The following is a 15,070-nucleotide window of genomic DNA, read 5'->3' as shown; positions in this document are numbered from 1 at the left end:
TGAAATATTTTCCAACACGAAGTTACTTATTCTTTCAGGTTTTGCTCGGAATCTATCAGAGGGCAATAATGCTAATTACACAGAGTATGTGGCCACCAGGTGGTATCGATCCCCAGAACTCTTACTTGGGTGAGTTATCTTCCCAAAATACAGGGATCTCTACGCAAGTATTGCTCATTTATTGTTGACTTTGGGATCACCTATGGAAAATAAGAATTTCAGTTAATTAAATATTCCTCAGTTATAAATTTAGTATAACAAACTACCTAAAAACTTAGTGAGGCTGGGACATTCCTGTAATCCCATTAGCTTCGGAGGCTAAGGCAGGAGGCTCAAGAGTTCAAAGCCAGCCTCAGCAAAAGCAAGGCACTAAGCAAGTCAGTGAGACCCTGTCTCTAAATAAAATATAAAATAGGGCTGGGGATGTAACTCAGTGGTAGAGCGCTTGCCTAGCATCACTGGAGGCCATGGGTTGGACTCCCAAACACCGCCAAAAAACAAAAAAACAAACAAAAAAATGTTCCATGATATGAATCAAGTACCATTTCCTTTGTTCAGGATTCTGGGTGTTAATAATTTGAATGCAACTGGATGGTTCTTCTGCTGGTCTTTCTTGAAATCACTCATGTAGCTACAATTGGCTGACAGGTCATCTGGAGGCTGCTTGGTATGTGGGGACTCATCTTTCAGTAGGCTAGCCTAAATATTACAATAGCAGGAGAATTCCATGTAGCAAGAAGTAAGCCCTAAAGCAAAAGTACTTTGCAAAACTCTGTTTGTATGACTTTTGCCTCCTTTGGCCAAAGCCCATTTCATGGGTAACCCCTGATTCAAGATAAGGAGAAATAAATCCCACCTCTTGATGGAAAAGGCAACAGAGCCACATTATAAAGAAGCATGTATATACAGATGGAAGGAATTATTGCAGCCATCTTTGCTAGTAATCTTCCATGTGAAGAATATAATCGTCTACAGAGTTTGGCATTCCGGCTTACCTGTTCATTCATTTAACAAATACTTATTGAGTATCTTTTACATCTAGCCACATTACTAGACACGTGGAATAAATATTGAACCAGTAGCCATTTTTCTTCTGAATAGGGTAAATTCTATTTGATGATAAGTGACTATTCTATCACTGCCTTGATGATTTTTTTCAGCAACACCTCCTAACATTCCATCTACTTTGTACCCACCCTGCCATTGTCAATGCTCTATCATTCATCTGTTAACCAGAAAAAGGTCTTCTGATAAGGTTCTCCTTTTCTTTTTAATGCATTTTAACTTTAGAGCCTAAGAAAGAGCCCATGGTCCCGATCTCCATTACATAATTTCAGGAATTCTCTACCTATCCTAGTTGTAGCATTCTCTTATTTTTCCTAGATTGTTATCTCCTTCTTTGAGACTACCCAAGAATGAAGAAAGAAGGCATACTGTAATAAAATTACCCATAGTGGTACTGATGACAAGTATACAAATTGTCAGTTATCACTTTTCTTTAATATGCTATACATGTATCTGATGGATATGAGAAATTTAATTTTTTTTAGAGCTTTATGGTTTTACATAGTTGTAGTGGGTTCATCCCAACAAACTCATACTGCATGGAAATCGATTTTGTTTCATGATCCCCATTTTCCCTCTGCCCTCCCCGCTTCTCCTTCCTCTACTGTACTAGACCTCCTTTCACTTGTCCATTAATTTGTATTTGATTAGTTCCTTATGTAATCTTATCTTTTCCTCCCCCTTTCCTTTATTTTACTCTAGTTTCCACATGTGAGAGAAAACATTCGACATTTGAGTTTCTGAGCTTGACTAATTTCACTTAGTATGATATTCTCCATTTCCATCCACTTACTGGCAAATGCCTAATTTCATTCTTTTTAGTGGCTGAGTAGAACTCCATTGTGTATTTATACCACAATTTCTTAATCCATTCATCTATTGACAGGCATTTGGGTTGATTCCATAATTTAGCTATTGTGCTACTGTAAACATTGATATGACTATGTGGCTGTAATATGCTGAATTTAGATCTTTTGGGAAAATACCCAGGAGTTGGGATAGCTGGGTTATATGGTGATTCCATCCCTAATTTTTTGAGGAATCTCCAAACTGCGCTCCAGAGTAGTTGTGCTAGTCTGCATTCCCACCAACAATGTACAATATAGCAGTATAAATTTCTAGATTGTTTTCTGAAGAGCACAACTACATGTTTAAGTTATTTTCTGAGGGGTTTGTGTTAGTGTTAACTATTCATTTCCCAGAGTCTACCAACCATCTGGTAGTACTTCTTGATTCATTGCTGACCTAGAACCTTAAGGAACCTTAAGAATTATTGGCATCATTTTTTGGGAGCTTTATTACTATTTTTTTTAAATCAAAAGCTGACTTCATCCTGATCAAATGATCATTAGACACTTTATTATCCCCTCATTTGTGTGGACAGTTTTGGATTTCTGTGCAAATTTTTACTCTTGATTTAGGATTGGTACTTCATTGTGTCTGTGTTTCTTGGTGTATCATTCTGGACTTACTGAGATGAATAGTCCATTTTCTTTGAGGTGGGGATTAGAATTTGAATTTACTGGACACTATTTGCCAGTGATGAAATGAGTATGAAATAGATCATTCTCGGAAAACTGAGGTTATGTTTAGAGATGTGTGATAGCTACCAAAAGTAGATGGAGACAGTGCAACTCATTTGAGCTAAATTGAATAATACTGCTAATTAAGTGATTGTCAAGTACTAGTTGAAATATTATTTATGTCAAAATTCCATTGAAATCAGTTGCTATTTAGTTTTACATTAAGAATTTGCATTTTTACATATTCTCAGGACTTTGTCCTTGACATTCAAAATAGTTCCAGATGCATAAATTATGCAAATCCAATGACAAAAGAAAAATAGCTTATTGAGGGTATGTAGAGGTTTTCTGTAGGTTTTTCTATCTAGTACCTGGAATGTTTCTTTCTGTCAAAAAGATATGAAAGAATAATCAGTATCTTTCCTCCCCCAACAAGCTACCAAAAAGATTTAAATGAAGTTTCCTCATATGGTTTTTAAGGCTTTGTGGGAAAGAAATGAAATGTTGTCTTATTGTTGCAGAGATTTGTTACCCTAGAAACATGTTCTGTATAATGTTAACAGTGCTTTGGTTTAAAAGTTTTGTTTTTTACTGTCATATCATTATGGCATTCTAGAATTTCATTTCAGTTTTCCCTTCTTAAAACTTGGATTATTTGCCAGGCGTGATTGGATACACCTATAATTCTAGCAGTTTGGGAGGATCACAAGTTCAAGGCCAGCCTGGGCAACTTAATAAGAAGATCCTGTCTCAAAATAAAATAAAAAAGACTGGGGATGTAGCTAAAATACCCCTGAGTTCAATCCCCAGTATCAAAAAACAAAACAAAAAAAACCTATTTGTGTTTGAAACTAAAATATGTACATGGTTTCTTAATTTGACTTACAGTTATAGATATTGGGGTATAGGTAGAGAGCTGTTTTGGGGTTGCCTAGATTTTCATGGATAGGTTCCATTTGTAATAGCAACTCTCTTCCTAAAGCAGTCTGGTAAACTCAGGTCCTAGAAAAGAGCTTTAAACCCTTTAAGTAAACTAAAGCAATGCTTTTGGGAAAATAGCTGTTAGAAAACCCCGGATGTGTAGAGCACAATTATATTCAAGTAAATAATACAATAGAACTTAGCACCATTTCAGCTATTGGATGTTGTGACACTAAGTAATCAAAGGTTAAATAATATTCACTATTTGTTTAAGAAGATACACAAGTCAGTAGTATATTTTAATATACTAAACTCAAAAAATGGATAAAATGTGACTTTTGACATTTAGAGAGCTAAAGTATAATTTAATTACCTAGAAAATATATTTCTTGGGAGCGATTTATTTCCCAAGTGAGGTGTTACTCATCAACCATGTGCACTATATTAGGATTTATTAAGCCATTCATATTCAAGATACACCCAGATTTCAAATTAGTATATACTGACTAAGTTGTTACTAAACTGATGTCTTTATTAGTATAGGTTTATTCACTTGTGTTATGGATTTTTACTTGGATATCCATAATTCCTTATTTTCAGCTTTACTTTTTTCTAATGGCATTTTAAAATTTCTTAAATACACAAATGTACTTTGAATCATGAATCTGTTCAAAATAATTTGTGAAGTTTTCAAACATTATTTGTGTCCTCAGTTGTCAAGATAATCTCTCCCTTTGCTTTTCAGAGCTCCCTATGGGAAGTCTGTAGACATGTGGTCAGTGGGCTGTATTCTTGGGGAACTTAGTGATGGACAGCCCTTATTTCCTGGAGAAAGCGAAATTGACCAACTTTTCACTATTCAGAAGGTGCTAGGACCACTTCCATCTGAGCAGATGAAGCTCTTCTACAGTAATCCTCGTTTCCATGGGCTCCGGGTAAGAGGTTTTGCTAAAACCCCAAATGGAATCAATACAGCTGTATTTAACTCATTGTTCATTGCACAGTGGTATGCTAAGCTGTCCTTTGAAAACTGTTCCCTTTCCCATTCTAATGTTTATAATCCCCACTATCATATTTTATTTCCAGGTCTTATATAGTATTTGTGAATTTTTAAAAAATGATCAAAATTTGAAAGTGGGAGCTGCTCATATTGTTTCTAATTTATAAATTCTAATTTTTCAAGATCTTTTTTAGCACATACATTATTATACTCTAAACCTTGATTATCTTAGACTCTTTATCCAAAATATTAAGCATTCCTGAAAGATATAAAATATGTGAATGGCTGCTACTTACTTGAGCAAACATGTTTGTAGTGATTTGAGGAAGTCCATGCATACTTGCATCCTCCAGATTTAAACGTTTTTGTTCCAACAAGTATTTCTTGTTCATTGACAGTGAAACATCAAATATTCTCTACAAACCCATGTGTTGTCTTAAGCAGCCTTTTCTAGACTTGCTAAATTTGTACAGAGCCTGTTTTTTGAGAATATGCCAAAAAGCATCTTAGAAAGTATGAACTTTCCCCATATAAGGAACACCTACTTTGCAGAGGCACTTCATTGGAGTGACTAGTGAGTTACAGGCTGCCTATCTCTTCCATCCACCCAAAAAGTAACTTAAGTTTTCAAACACTTTTTTGGGCCCACATGTCAATTGGCAGTCAAGGTGGAAGCTATAAAATAATCTTCCATCATTTACTTTCTTTCTCTTAAATGCATCATTCTCAAACCATATTATCTTGCCATTTGTAGAGCCCTTTTTTTTTTCCCTTTGACTTTCTGGACCTCAGTTAATTTCCCTTTGGAGAACACTACTGTTCACACTTGAGTGCCCAACACAACTCCAGCTCCTGCTGGGTTTCTCTTTCATCCCCTTCCTGCTTTCTCTGTCTCTCCCAAATGTGTCTGAGGTGCCACAGGCACCTTTTTTCCCTTTTTTGGGTGGCCGGGGGGGTACCGGGGATTGAACTCAGTGGCACTTGACCACTAAGCCACATCCCCAGCCCTATTTTGTATTTTTTTATTTAGAGACAGGGTCTTACTGAGTTGCTTAGTGCCTCACTTTTGCTGAGGCTGACTTTGAACTCTCGAGCCTCCTGCCTTAGCCTCCCAAACTGCTGGGATTACAGGTGTGATCCCACTACACCTGACTAAATTTTCTCATTTTATTTTTGCTTTTGTAAGCCAAAAATTAGCCAAAGTATGCCATTAATTAGGGTACAATTAGCACATATGGTTTACCAGATTAGTTCAACAATTATCAAACTTTTGTCATACTAGGTGTTGAAAACATGACAATAAATAAGACACCCTCAGTCTTGCAGTAAGGGAAATCTATTGTATTCACAAATAAAGGTAGTCATATTGAATTTCTGTTTCACTGAAAATTAATCCATACTCCTTGCCATAGCCTGTGAGTCCTTGCCTGATCCATGTCCTCTGGATTCCTGACTTTGTCTTACACCTATCTTAAGTCCCTTCCTTCTCCACATTCTCACTACTTTTCTGTTATTTGGCTTCCATAAGCATACAGAGATTTTTCCAGTTTCATGAATTTTGGGACCTATGGCTTCTTCTCTTAGGAAGGTTGTTCTTCCCTTGCATGGCATCTACTCATTCCATAAATCTCAACTCAAAGAATGCCTCCTCTCTCTGCCCACCCAATATTTTGTTCCCCACACCATCTCTCTCTTCCATAGCACCCTTCTTTTTTCTCTCATACCACTTATCACATTTTGAAATTATTCCATTTGTTGTTTTCTTGATAATCACCAATATCTAGTTCTTTCCCACTAGCATAATAAGTTCTTCAGGGACAGAAACCATCTGTTATCATGGTATTTGCAGCATCTAACGCAGAAACAAGTAACATCTGGTGGGCACTCACTAAATATCTGAGTGATCAATGGATCAAATGAACGTGCCATCAGCACTCCAGCTCAGTTTTATTTCATTTCTCTCCATCTCCAATGCTTCTTTCACTGTTGCCTGAATCATAGACAATTGGTTCCCAAACTAATCTCTTGAAATTTCTTCATTTAAGTCTTTTCACATTTCTCAAACCATACATTTACTTCTATCTCCCTTTTATTTAAAAACCTCTATAGGATTGCTGATAAAGTTGAAACTCTTTAGGGTAGCATTAAGGATCCTCCTAGCATCATCTCTACCCTGTCTCCGCCCCCTGTTCTTAGACTACCTTGAATTTCCCACCATTTTCTTGATATGTGGGTTCTGAAATGGCTCATTTCCATTTTTCTGGTGTTCCCAGCACTTGCCTAGACTCCAACCAAATCTCTGTCCATGAAGCCCCTTCTAGACTATTCCAGGTTGAATAGTCTATATAATATATAGCAGATATGAATGGTACCTGGCCTTAATAAGCTAGAAAATTACTGAAATACTACTGAAATAATTAGGAAAGAATACATTTTATAGGAAAACATAATATATAGGGTAGTACTGGGACTCATTACTTTATTGTACTGCTTTCTAATAGATTATGATTTAGATTGTGAAGCATGTCAAACATTTCAGGAAGTTAGAAATCATAGTTAAGGATTCATTTGAAAGGCTTTATGGAGGATTTGACACTTAAAGTAAATATAGAAGAATGAATACCATTTAGATTAGAGAGACCACACAAAGAGTGGTCTGTGGTCCTAATTGTTCACAGACCTCCTTGCTAAACAATATTACTTGTAAAGTGTTAAACAGCATTTGACAATGCTGCTTAGAAATATTCTTCAGGGAAATTGCTGCTTCCATGGCACTTTGATTTTTATAAACCTTAAATGTTTACATTTTAGTCTGAAAGTGTTTGTGGTATTTCAGCTAAATTAGTTCAGTCTCTTTAGAGGTTTAACAACATCCTTTGAGGGGAAAGTTTTCTTTTATGCTATCCCTTGAGATTGTCTGCAGTGGAGAGCTAAGCACAGAGAGCCTGTGAACTGCAATTGCTGTGAGCCCCGTATGGACTCACCGGTAACTAAAATCCAGTGTATGATGTTCAATTGGATCCACTTGCGTAGAGAATGGGAACTCTACAAGATGTTGCTCTAATTGTATGCATTATTTGGAAAACAATTGCCATCTCATAGCTTAGGGCCTAGGCTCTGGTGTTAAACTGTTAGAGTACAAAACCTGGCTTCACATTTATTACTTGAATGAACTCAACAACTTACTTTGCCATCCTGTGCTTCTGTTTCTTCATGTGTAAAGTGGTGATAACAGAATATCACCTGATAGGGTTGTTGTGAAGATGAAATTTTGAGTATAAAATACCCAGACCAGTGCCTGACATAGAGTCAGTGCTCAGTAAAGAGGTACACTCATTGTATTGTATCTGCCAAGTGATTAAGAAAGGAAACAAACTACTGATTGGGATATAGTTTAAATTCTGTGCTTAAGTTTTGGCTGTCTGTTGAATCATCTCATATTAGAATGGTAGATTTCATTTAAAACATATAATTTGTTTAAGTTAAAAGTTTGCTTGGTAATTTTATTATAATAGTTCTAATACCTTTTGGCTTTTGGAATTAATTTTCTTATCAATGAAAGGTCATTTCTGACAAAAGGAAAGGAGATGGTATCTGGTAGCATAATATAGACATCAGAAGCAAAGTATTAATCAAAATGTACTATGCTAGGCAAGGTGGCATATGCCTGTAATCCCAGTGACTTGGGAGCCTGAGGCAGGAGGAGGATTGCAATTTCAAGCAGCCTTAGCTACTTCTCGAGACCCTGTTTCAACATTAAGGTGGGAGGGGGCTAGGCATGTAGCTTAGGTGTAAAAGCACACCTGGGTTTTAGCCCTGGTATCATAATCAATCAGTCAATAAAATGTACTGGTACAGGGTCTTTTATCATGGCATGGCAGGTGTCTCTCTCTTTGGACTGATTTTTAATGTTCCAACAACATCAAAAGGAACTGCTCCTCCATTAGGAAAGATGCCTCAGTTTAGAAAGAGTGTAGGTTTGGATCACAGGCCTGGGTGCAAATACTAGTTCTGTTGCTTGTTACTTATGTAACTTTCCTTGAACTAGTTATTTGAACTTTCTGATCATCATTTTCCTCATCTCTAAAGTAAGGATAATAATACCTAAAATGCCTCACATAGCATCACTTCCCTCAGAAATCAGTTTTAGGTTTTTGGCTGTGAGTCTGTTAAGTTCATGTTATTCTTTCCTTCTCTGTCTGGGAGGTGCTGTCCTACTTTTCTCTGTCTTCACTTTTTTTAATCCTTCAAAACATAGTTCAAATATTACCAATAGGTTCTTTCTTCTATAGCCACAAACCACCTTGGTCTCTCTTTTCTCTGAGCTTCCCTTGGGATTTATGGCTGCACAGTGTAGTACTGATTGTTTTCCCAATCATACAATAGATTCCTCAAATGCCAGGTTTAGGTCTTACCCATATTCCACATCTCTTGCCCTACTGAGCAGACTGTGCAAATGATGTCATAATCACTCCTTGAATAGCCTGTTTGAATTTTACCACATAATTAGTTCTCCTGTCCACTTATTTAACATGTTTAGGTATTTCAGTACCTTGAAATGCTCTTATGTTGGTATAGAAGAAATATATATTAGAAGCAAACTAGCCTTCACATTTGGAGGAAGCACATGGCTTTGGGCTCTGCCAGTCGTAATTCCCAGTGTTATATTTACTCAGATTGCCAAGTGTGAGTTAACACAGAAAAGGGTAGAACATCTAAATAAACTTGACCCCTCACCCTCATTTTATTAAAAAATGCATTTGTTAATCTAGGTGCCTATGGTTTGCCCCCTGCTTCAACTTACAAAAAAGGAGAATTGAAAACAGGTCATTTAAAAAAGACACTTAAAGCAATTACAGTGTGTGCCCGAATTCAGTTTCTGCTTCTGTGGCCTTTCAGGTTCTGGCCTCTTGCTTCCTTTTTCTCCTTTTTAAAACTTAGCTATTTTCAGGGATAAATGATACGTTCTTGTGAAAAAGCCAAAAATCTTACGTCATATCATATTGTCCCTCCTCTAGTTACCATCAATAATTAAGAATTGTATGTATAAGCAGACATATTCTGTGTAAACTATTTTAGAACTTAGAGAAGCAGATAAAAACTGTATAAATAGTTTCAAATTTTTGTATCTAGGCCTATTTTACATGCCTAAAAGTATTGTCTGTCTAGATTTAAATATCATATTTCACTGTGAATTTTCCTATTGTTTATCATCCAGTCCTATTAATTCATACCTGAAATACATGGATACCAAAAGTAATATACAAATATGAATTTGCTTGGATTGGCACTAGTCTATAACTTGACTGCTCCTTCCTGCCGTGCTCACAAAAACATGCACACACGTCCTTTCCCATGTGCTGACATTCCTATTGCATTGTCCTTACAGTTTCCGGCTGTGAACCATCCTCAGTCATTGGAGAGAAGATACCTTGGAATTTTAAATAGTGTTTTACTTGACCTAATGAAGGTAGGAGGAATTAATATCTGTATGAAAATGTCTTTTGGTTTATGGATTCTCTTGTGTCTACATGTGACCATACCCTGCTTTCATAAATTAAATGTTTTGTTAGTAGATGCATAATTGTGAATAATGGGGGACTGTTTCTTGTTAAAAGGCATGTAATTTGTTTAAAATTGCAACAGGATCTGGTATTATCATAGTTCATTCAGATAAGAGCATGAGATTCCTAACTTATTTTCCTAAGGGCAGAATAATAAAAATATATCAGTACTCAGAGCTGATCAGGCATAGGTTTTTAAACAAATGTTAAAACGAATGTTGAAGGAAAAGAGATTCTACGATTTCTTTTACATGATATTTAAGGCATCTTGTTGTTTGTACAGATACAATCAATGAACCAATTGTCCTCTTCTGACTTGACCTCTTCTCTCCCACATAACTCATTCTCTCAGGCAATTTAGACATGTCAGGATGGCTGGCTACTACTGTGGCCTGAGTGTTCCTGGTGCTAGCCCCTTGTCCAGAACACTTCTTGCTCTGAACTACTAAAAACACCCTCAGATTTTTCCTACCAGGTTTTTCTTCCACAGTAGACAGTCAAACCCCTGAGCAAAAATTACTTTTCTTATTTTCCCAGCTTCTGTTGCATCCAGCAAGCATATAAAGAGGCATTGGTTGTATGATAGTAAACCTTGAAAAAAACACTTGTTAATGGATGAGTTTTATTTTATGCCCATTCAGTCAACTGTCAAAATCAGTGGAGGCTACATTGTGCACAGAGCCTTTAAAAGACATACTTAGCACAGTTGGAAATTGCTGAACTGCATTCTTAGAACTTCACTGTGCTTTAAACTATGTTAATCTGTGTTCCAGGGAACACAGTGTAAATAGGTGTGGGGGCAGAGGTGGAGGAGGGAGGTTTGGCATTTGGGAAAGGCTACATACCTTATAACCTTTCGTAGAGATTCAGTGTTCATTAACCTGTAAAAGCTTGCAGAATCTCTTGTACAGAAGCATTTCTGGGGGGCTGGGGATATAGCTCAGTTGGTAGAGTGCTTGCATCGCAAGCACAAGGCCCTGGGTTCAAATCCCCAGAACCACAAAATAAATAAATAAATAAATAAATAAAGAAGCATTTCTGTTTTCTGTTTCACTCAACATTTCCCCAAATTAATTAAATACCAAATAGTGGGGTTTTTTAAAATAATGTTCTGAATACAGATTGAGAAATGCTGTTTAAGAAAAAAAACAACAGGCTCCAACTTCTTTTAGTTTAATTAGGCATAAATTATCACATCAGTTGGGTTTTGTCAGTATATTCTTTCACACAGTCAATATTTATTGATCAGGGCCTTAATTATTTGGTAACTTTTAAAATGTAAATAAAGCAGAAAAATGGAAGTAAACACAATTTCATGTTTTCTGCCTTTTATCTATTTTTTAGTTAAAAATAATTGAACTTTTTTGTTAAATCATTACAATTATCAGTCATCAGTGTGGTACCTGAATTAAAACAAGTATTTATAAAAGGTAGCACAGACAGAAGTAGAACAATATCCCAAATCTTTATTCACTTCTACCAATTTGGAAGTGAAACATTCTAATTCCTATTTTTAAAATGTGTTTGCTTTCAAGTTTCTTGAACAGTAAATAGTTTGACTTAAATATACATTCAGAAGGTGCTCAAATTATGTCTCCATCTCAGTTGATTTTTGTAATGTCAACATATTCTTATAACCTTACCTAGATTGAGATATAGAAAAGTGTTTATACCCTAGAACCCGCCTTAGGATCCCTCCTAGGCTTTATGCCTCTGTCCTGCTCTGCCCCCTTCTATCACCAACCATTAATATTGCCTTATTATTATTGAATGTTATATAAATAGAATCATTCCTTTTGTCTTTTAGCTATTTTTGAAAATGAACTTGAAAAATTAAAAATACCAATTATCCTTTCCATTCCCAAAAGCTGTCTGGATAATTTTGTCCAAGGTAATAGAACTACCTAAAATGGCCATCTCATCCTGCATCTGTTCATTTCAGCCATTTTTGTGGGGAATATAAGTCACCAGAATTAATTCAAGCCCTTACCTATTTTAAGAATAAATACAATAATTATGTTGAATCTATTACAGTAAAAATGATGATGATGGTGGTGGTGGTGATGGTGAGGATGATGTTTTTCCCCAAAACACTGAATTTTAGAAATGATTAACTAGGTAAATTTCCTATCTTTCTCATAAGACTTCATCCTTTCAATTAATTTGAAAATTAACAGCTGTATTCATAAATGTAAATGTAATTTTTATATGTACAGTAAATTCTACTTAATAATAAATAGCGCTAATGCTAGTAGATATTTGGTTTCTGAAAGGTCATATGCACTTTGAATTTAAAAGACTACTCAAGGGCTGAATTTCCTTTGTTTTTAACTACTATTTTAAATGGAGCCATTTTGATGTTAACTGTTGAATTGCCAGTGACAGCAAAATCATTTTATATATCCCCACAGTTTTTGTTTCATAATAAGAAGGAATTGAGATGATTTCAGAGTTATGTCTGAACCAATATGAATATAAATCCATTTTCATGTAATCAGTGACTTGGGTTTCAACAAACAGAATCTTTCAACCTAAAGTGATCATTTCAGTATATGGCAGGATCAGAAATCAAACTTTATGTGGTGCTAGGTTGAAGGCACTTGTCTGAAATTGAAGTCTGACTTTTTGGGAGCAAATTTCCTTTTGCTGTTTAATAGTGAGTCACAAAGAGATTAATTATGGGCAAAACCAATAAAAGTGAGCTCGAGATGGATTTGTGAATGCTACAATTCACCCTGCTTCCTTCCTTTGAGGGAGAATGGCAAAGAGCAAATTTTAGTGTGCTCTATTATATTGTATTAAGCTATGTAGGTTATGTTTCTTCAGCTATTTGCTTAATTTGTAATTATAAATTAATCTTAGTGATTCACTTTTAAAATCCTGTTCAGTTACTAAGCTAAATAAATAATATTTGGAAGAGCACTTTTAGTTGTAAAGAATCTAATATGTACAATATAAAACAAAGGGCCAATGCCTTAATGAACAAATAACACAAATAAGGATAGATTTTGAAATAGAAAATTAAGAAACGTAATTAATAAACATGTAAAAGCATTTGGCCTCACTAGTAGTCAATGATGAGTGTTAAAACCACTGCGAGATACTATCTTTTAAATATCTAATTTATTATTATTTAAAAAAAAATGAGGATGCCAAGAAATAGGTAGATCCCTACAATTGCAGAGAGGTATATAATTTTGAGACACCTTCCCAGGAGGTAATTTGACAATACACCAAAAAGAATCTTCAACAGTTTGCATACTTAATAGTTCTATCTTTAGGAGTTCATCCTGTGAAAGATTTCACTTGTTTATCACAGCATTAATTATAATAACGAAAACCAACCACCATCTAAATGCCCAACAGTAGGAGCCTTGCTAACTAAATCATGGTATATCCATATCACAGATTTCTGTGTAGTCATTAAAAATGTGGTGTAAGGGCTGAGGATATAGTTCAGTGGTAGAGTACCTGCAGTTCAGTTCCTAGAACTGCAAAAGAAAAAAGGCAAGGGGGCAAAGAAATATAAGATTATTCGTTGCCACATTGTTCATAATAAAACAAGGAGGTCAGGCACTGTGGCTGACACCTGTAATGCCTGTAATCCCAGTGACTCGGGAGTCCAAGGCAGGAGGATTGCAAATTGAAGGCCAGCCTCATAATTTAAAGAAACCCTGTCTCAAAATAAAAAGGACTGGGCATGTAGCCCAGGGGTAAAGCTCCACTGGGTTCAATCTTCAGTTCAAAAAAGAAAGAAATTTTCTAAAAATAAAAATAACAAAACAAAGAAAACAACACACAAAAAGTACATCCATAGACTTAAAGCTCTTTACAAATATGAATGAACCCTTAAGATTATGTGTCAAGGCTGAGTGTTGTGGCACATGCCTGTAATTCCAGCTACTCAGAGGCTTAGGCAGGAGGATAGCAAGTTCTAGGTCAGCCTTGGCAACTTAGCAAAACCCTATCTCTAAATAAAAAATAAAAAAGGGCTGAGGATATAACTCAGTGGTAGAATGCCCCTGGATTCCATTTCCAGTACAGAAAAAAAAAGAAAAAAAAAAAAAAAAAAAAAAAAAAAAGGGATTGTCAAGTGGAAAGAGTGAAAAGAAAGCTAAGCACAAACAGTTATGTGTATGCTACAATTTGGGTAAAATAAAAGGAATAGAGATGTGTACAGCATATACCTATGGAAGATTGCACAAGAAACTGATGGCCTGTCTCCAAAAAGAGGAACTGAGTATTTGAGGAACAGGAAAAAAAATGAAGAATGTGAATATATATATACTGAAAAGATTTTTTTAAATGTTTAAATTATGTCATAAAAAGTGGTTTTGATGAGTAAGCTTAAAGGGTGGGATATAAAACGTTTGTGTATAATATGACCAAGATTTTCTAAAAAGAAAATGTGTATATATGATTCTCAAGAAAAGACTGGAACGATATCCACCCAGAGAACAATAATGGTGAGATTATGGGTGATTTAGAGTCTTCGTGTTTTTCTTGAACTGCGTTTGCTAGATATTTGGCATGTTCATGTATTTTCCTTTTCTTAAAAAAAAAAAAAAAACATAAAATTTTTATTAGAATTTAAATTTGTAATGTCCAATCCTGAACTTTATTTCCTAAGAATTTACTGAAGTTGGACCCGGCTGACAGATATTTGACAGAACAGTGTTTGAATCACCCTACATTTCAAACCCAGAGACTTTTGGATCGATCCCCTTCAAGGTCAGCCAAAAGGAAACCTTATCATGTGGAAAGCAGCACGTTGTCTAATAGGTAAATATTCCCTTTTAAGGAAATACAGATGCAGTGTTGGTCTTACAAGTAGGTGGAGGAGGTGGCTGCTAAAATTATGCACTTAGAGAAAAGAAGGAAAGCCCTCTGTATTCAAAAATATCTTCCTTATGCTTATTACATGATTCAGAACTATAATTAAAGATTTGTGTGGGTCTTAAAGTCTTTCTTATCTTTAACAAGCATATTATGGAAAT

At 35.5% G+C, this 15,070-nt stretch overlaps 1 protein-coding gene across 8 annotated transcripts in view; it reads left to right on the top strand.

The window, feature by feature from the left end:
• The window catches only part of CDKL5 (cyclin dependent kinase like 5), a 165,006-nt gene that overhangs the window by 122,176 nt on the left and 27,760 nt on the right, over nucleotides 1–15,070 (top strand). For all 8 annotated transcript variants that reach the window (XM_079122784.1, XM_079122778.1, XM_079122781.1 and 5 more), the window contains 4 exons: nucleotides 39–129; nucleotides 4,255–4,444; nucleotides 9,899–9,979; nucleotides 14,704–14,855. In XM_079122784.1, coding sequence (XP_078978910.1) covers nucleotides 39–129; nucleotides 4,255–4,444; nucleotides 9,899–9,979; nucleotides 14,704–14,855 — 514 coding nt within the window. The remainder of the gene's footprint in view (nucleotides 1–38; nucleotides 130–4,254; nucleotides 4,445–9,898; nucleotides 9,980–14,703; nucleotides 14,856–15,070) is intronic.

Source organism: Sciurus vulgaris (assembly GCF_902686455.1).
Source record: "Sciurus vulgaris genome assembly, chromosome: X".
NCBI lineage: Eukaryota > Metazoa > Chordata > Mammalia > Rodentia > Sciuridae > Sciurus > Sciurus vulgaris.
The sequence above is the reverse complement of the archived record's forward strand: the minus strand, read 5'-3'. Positions and strand labels throughout refer to the sequence as shown.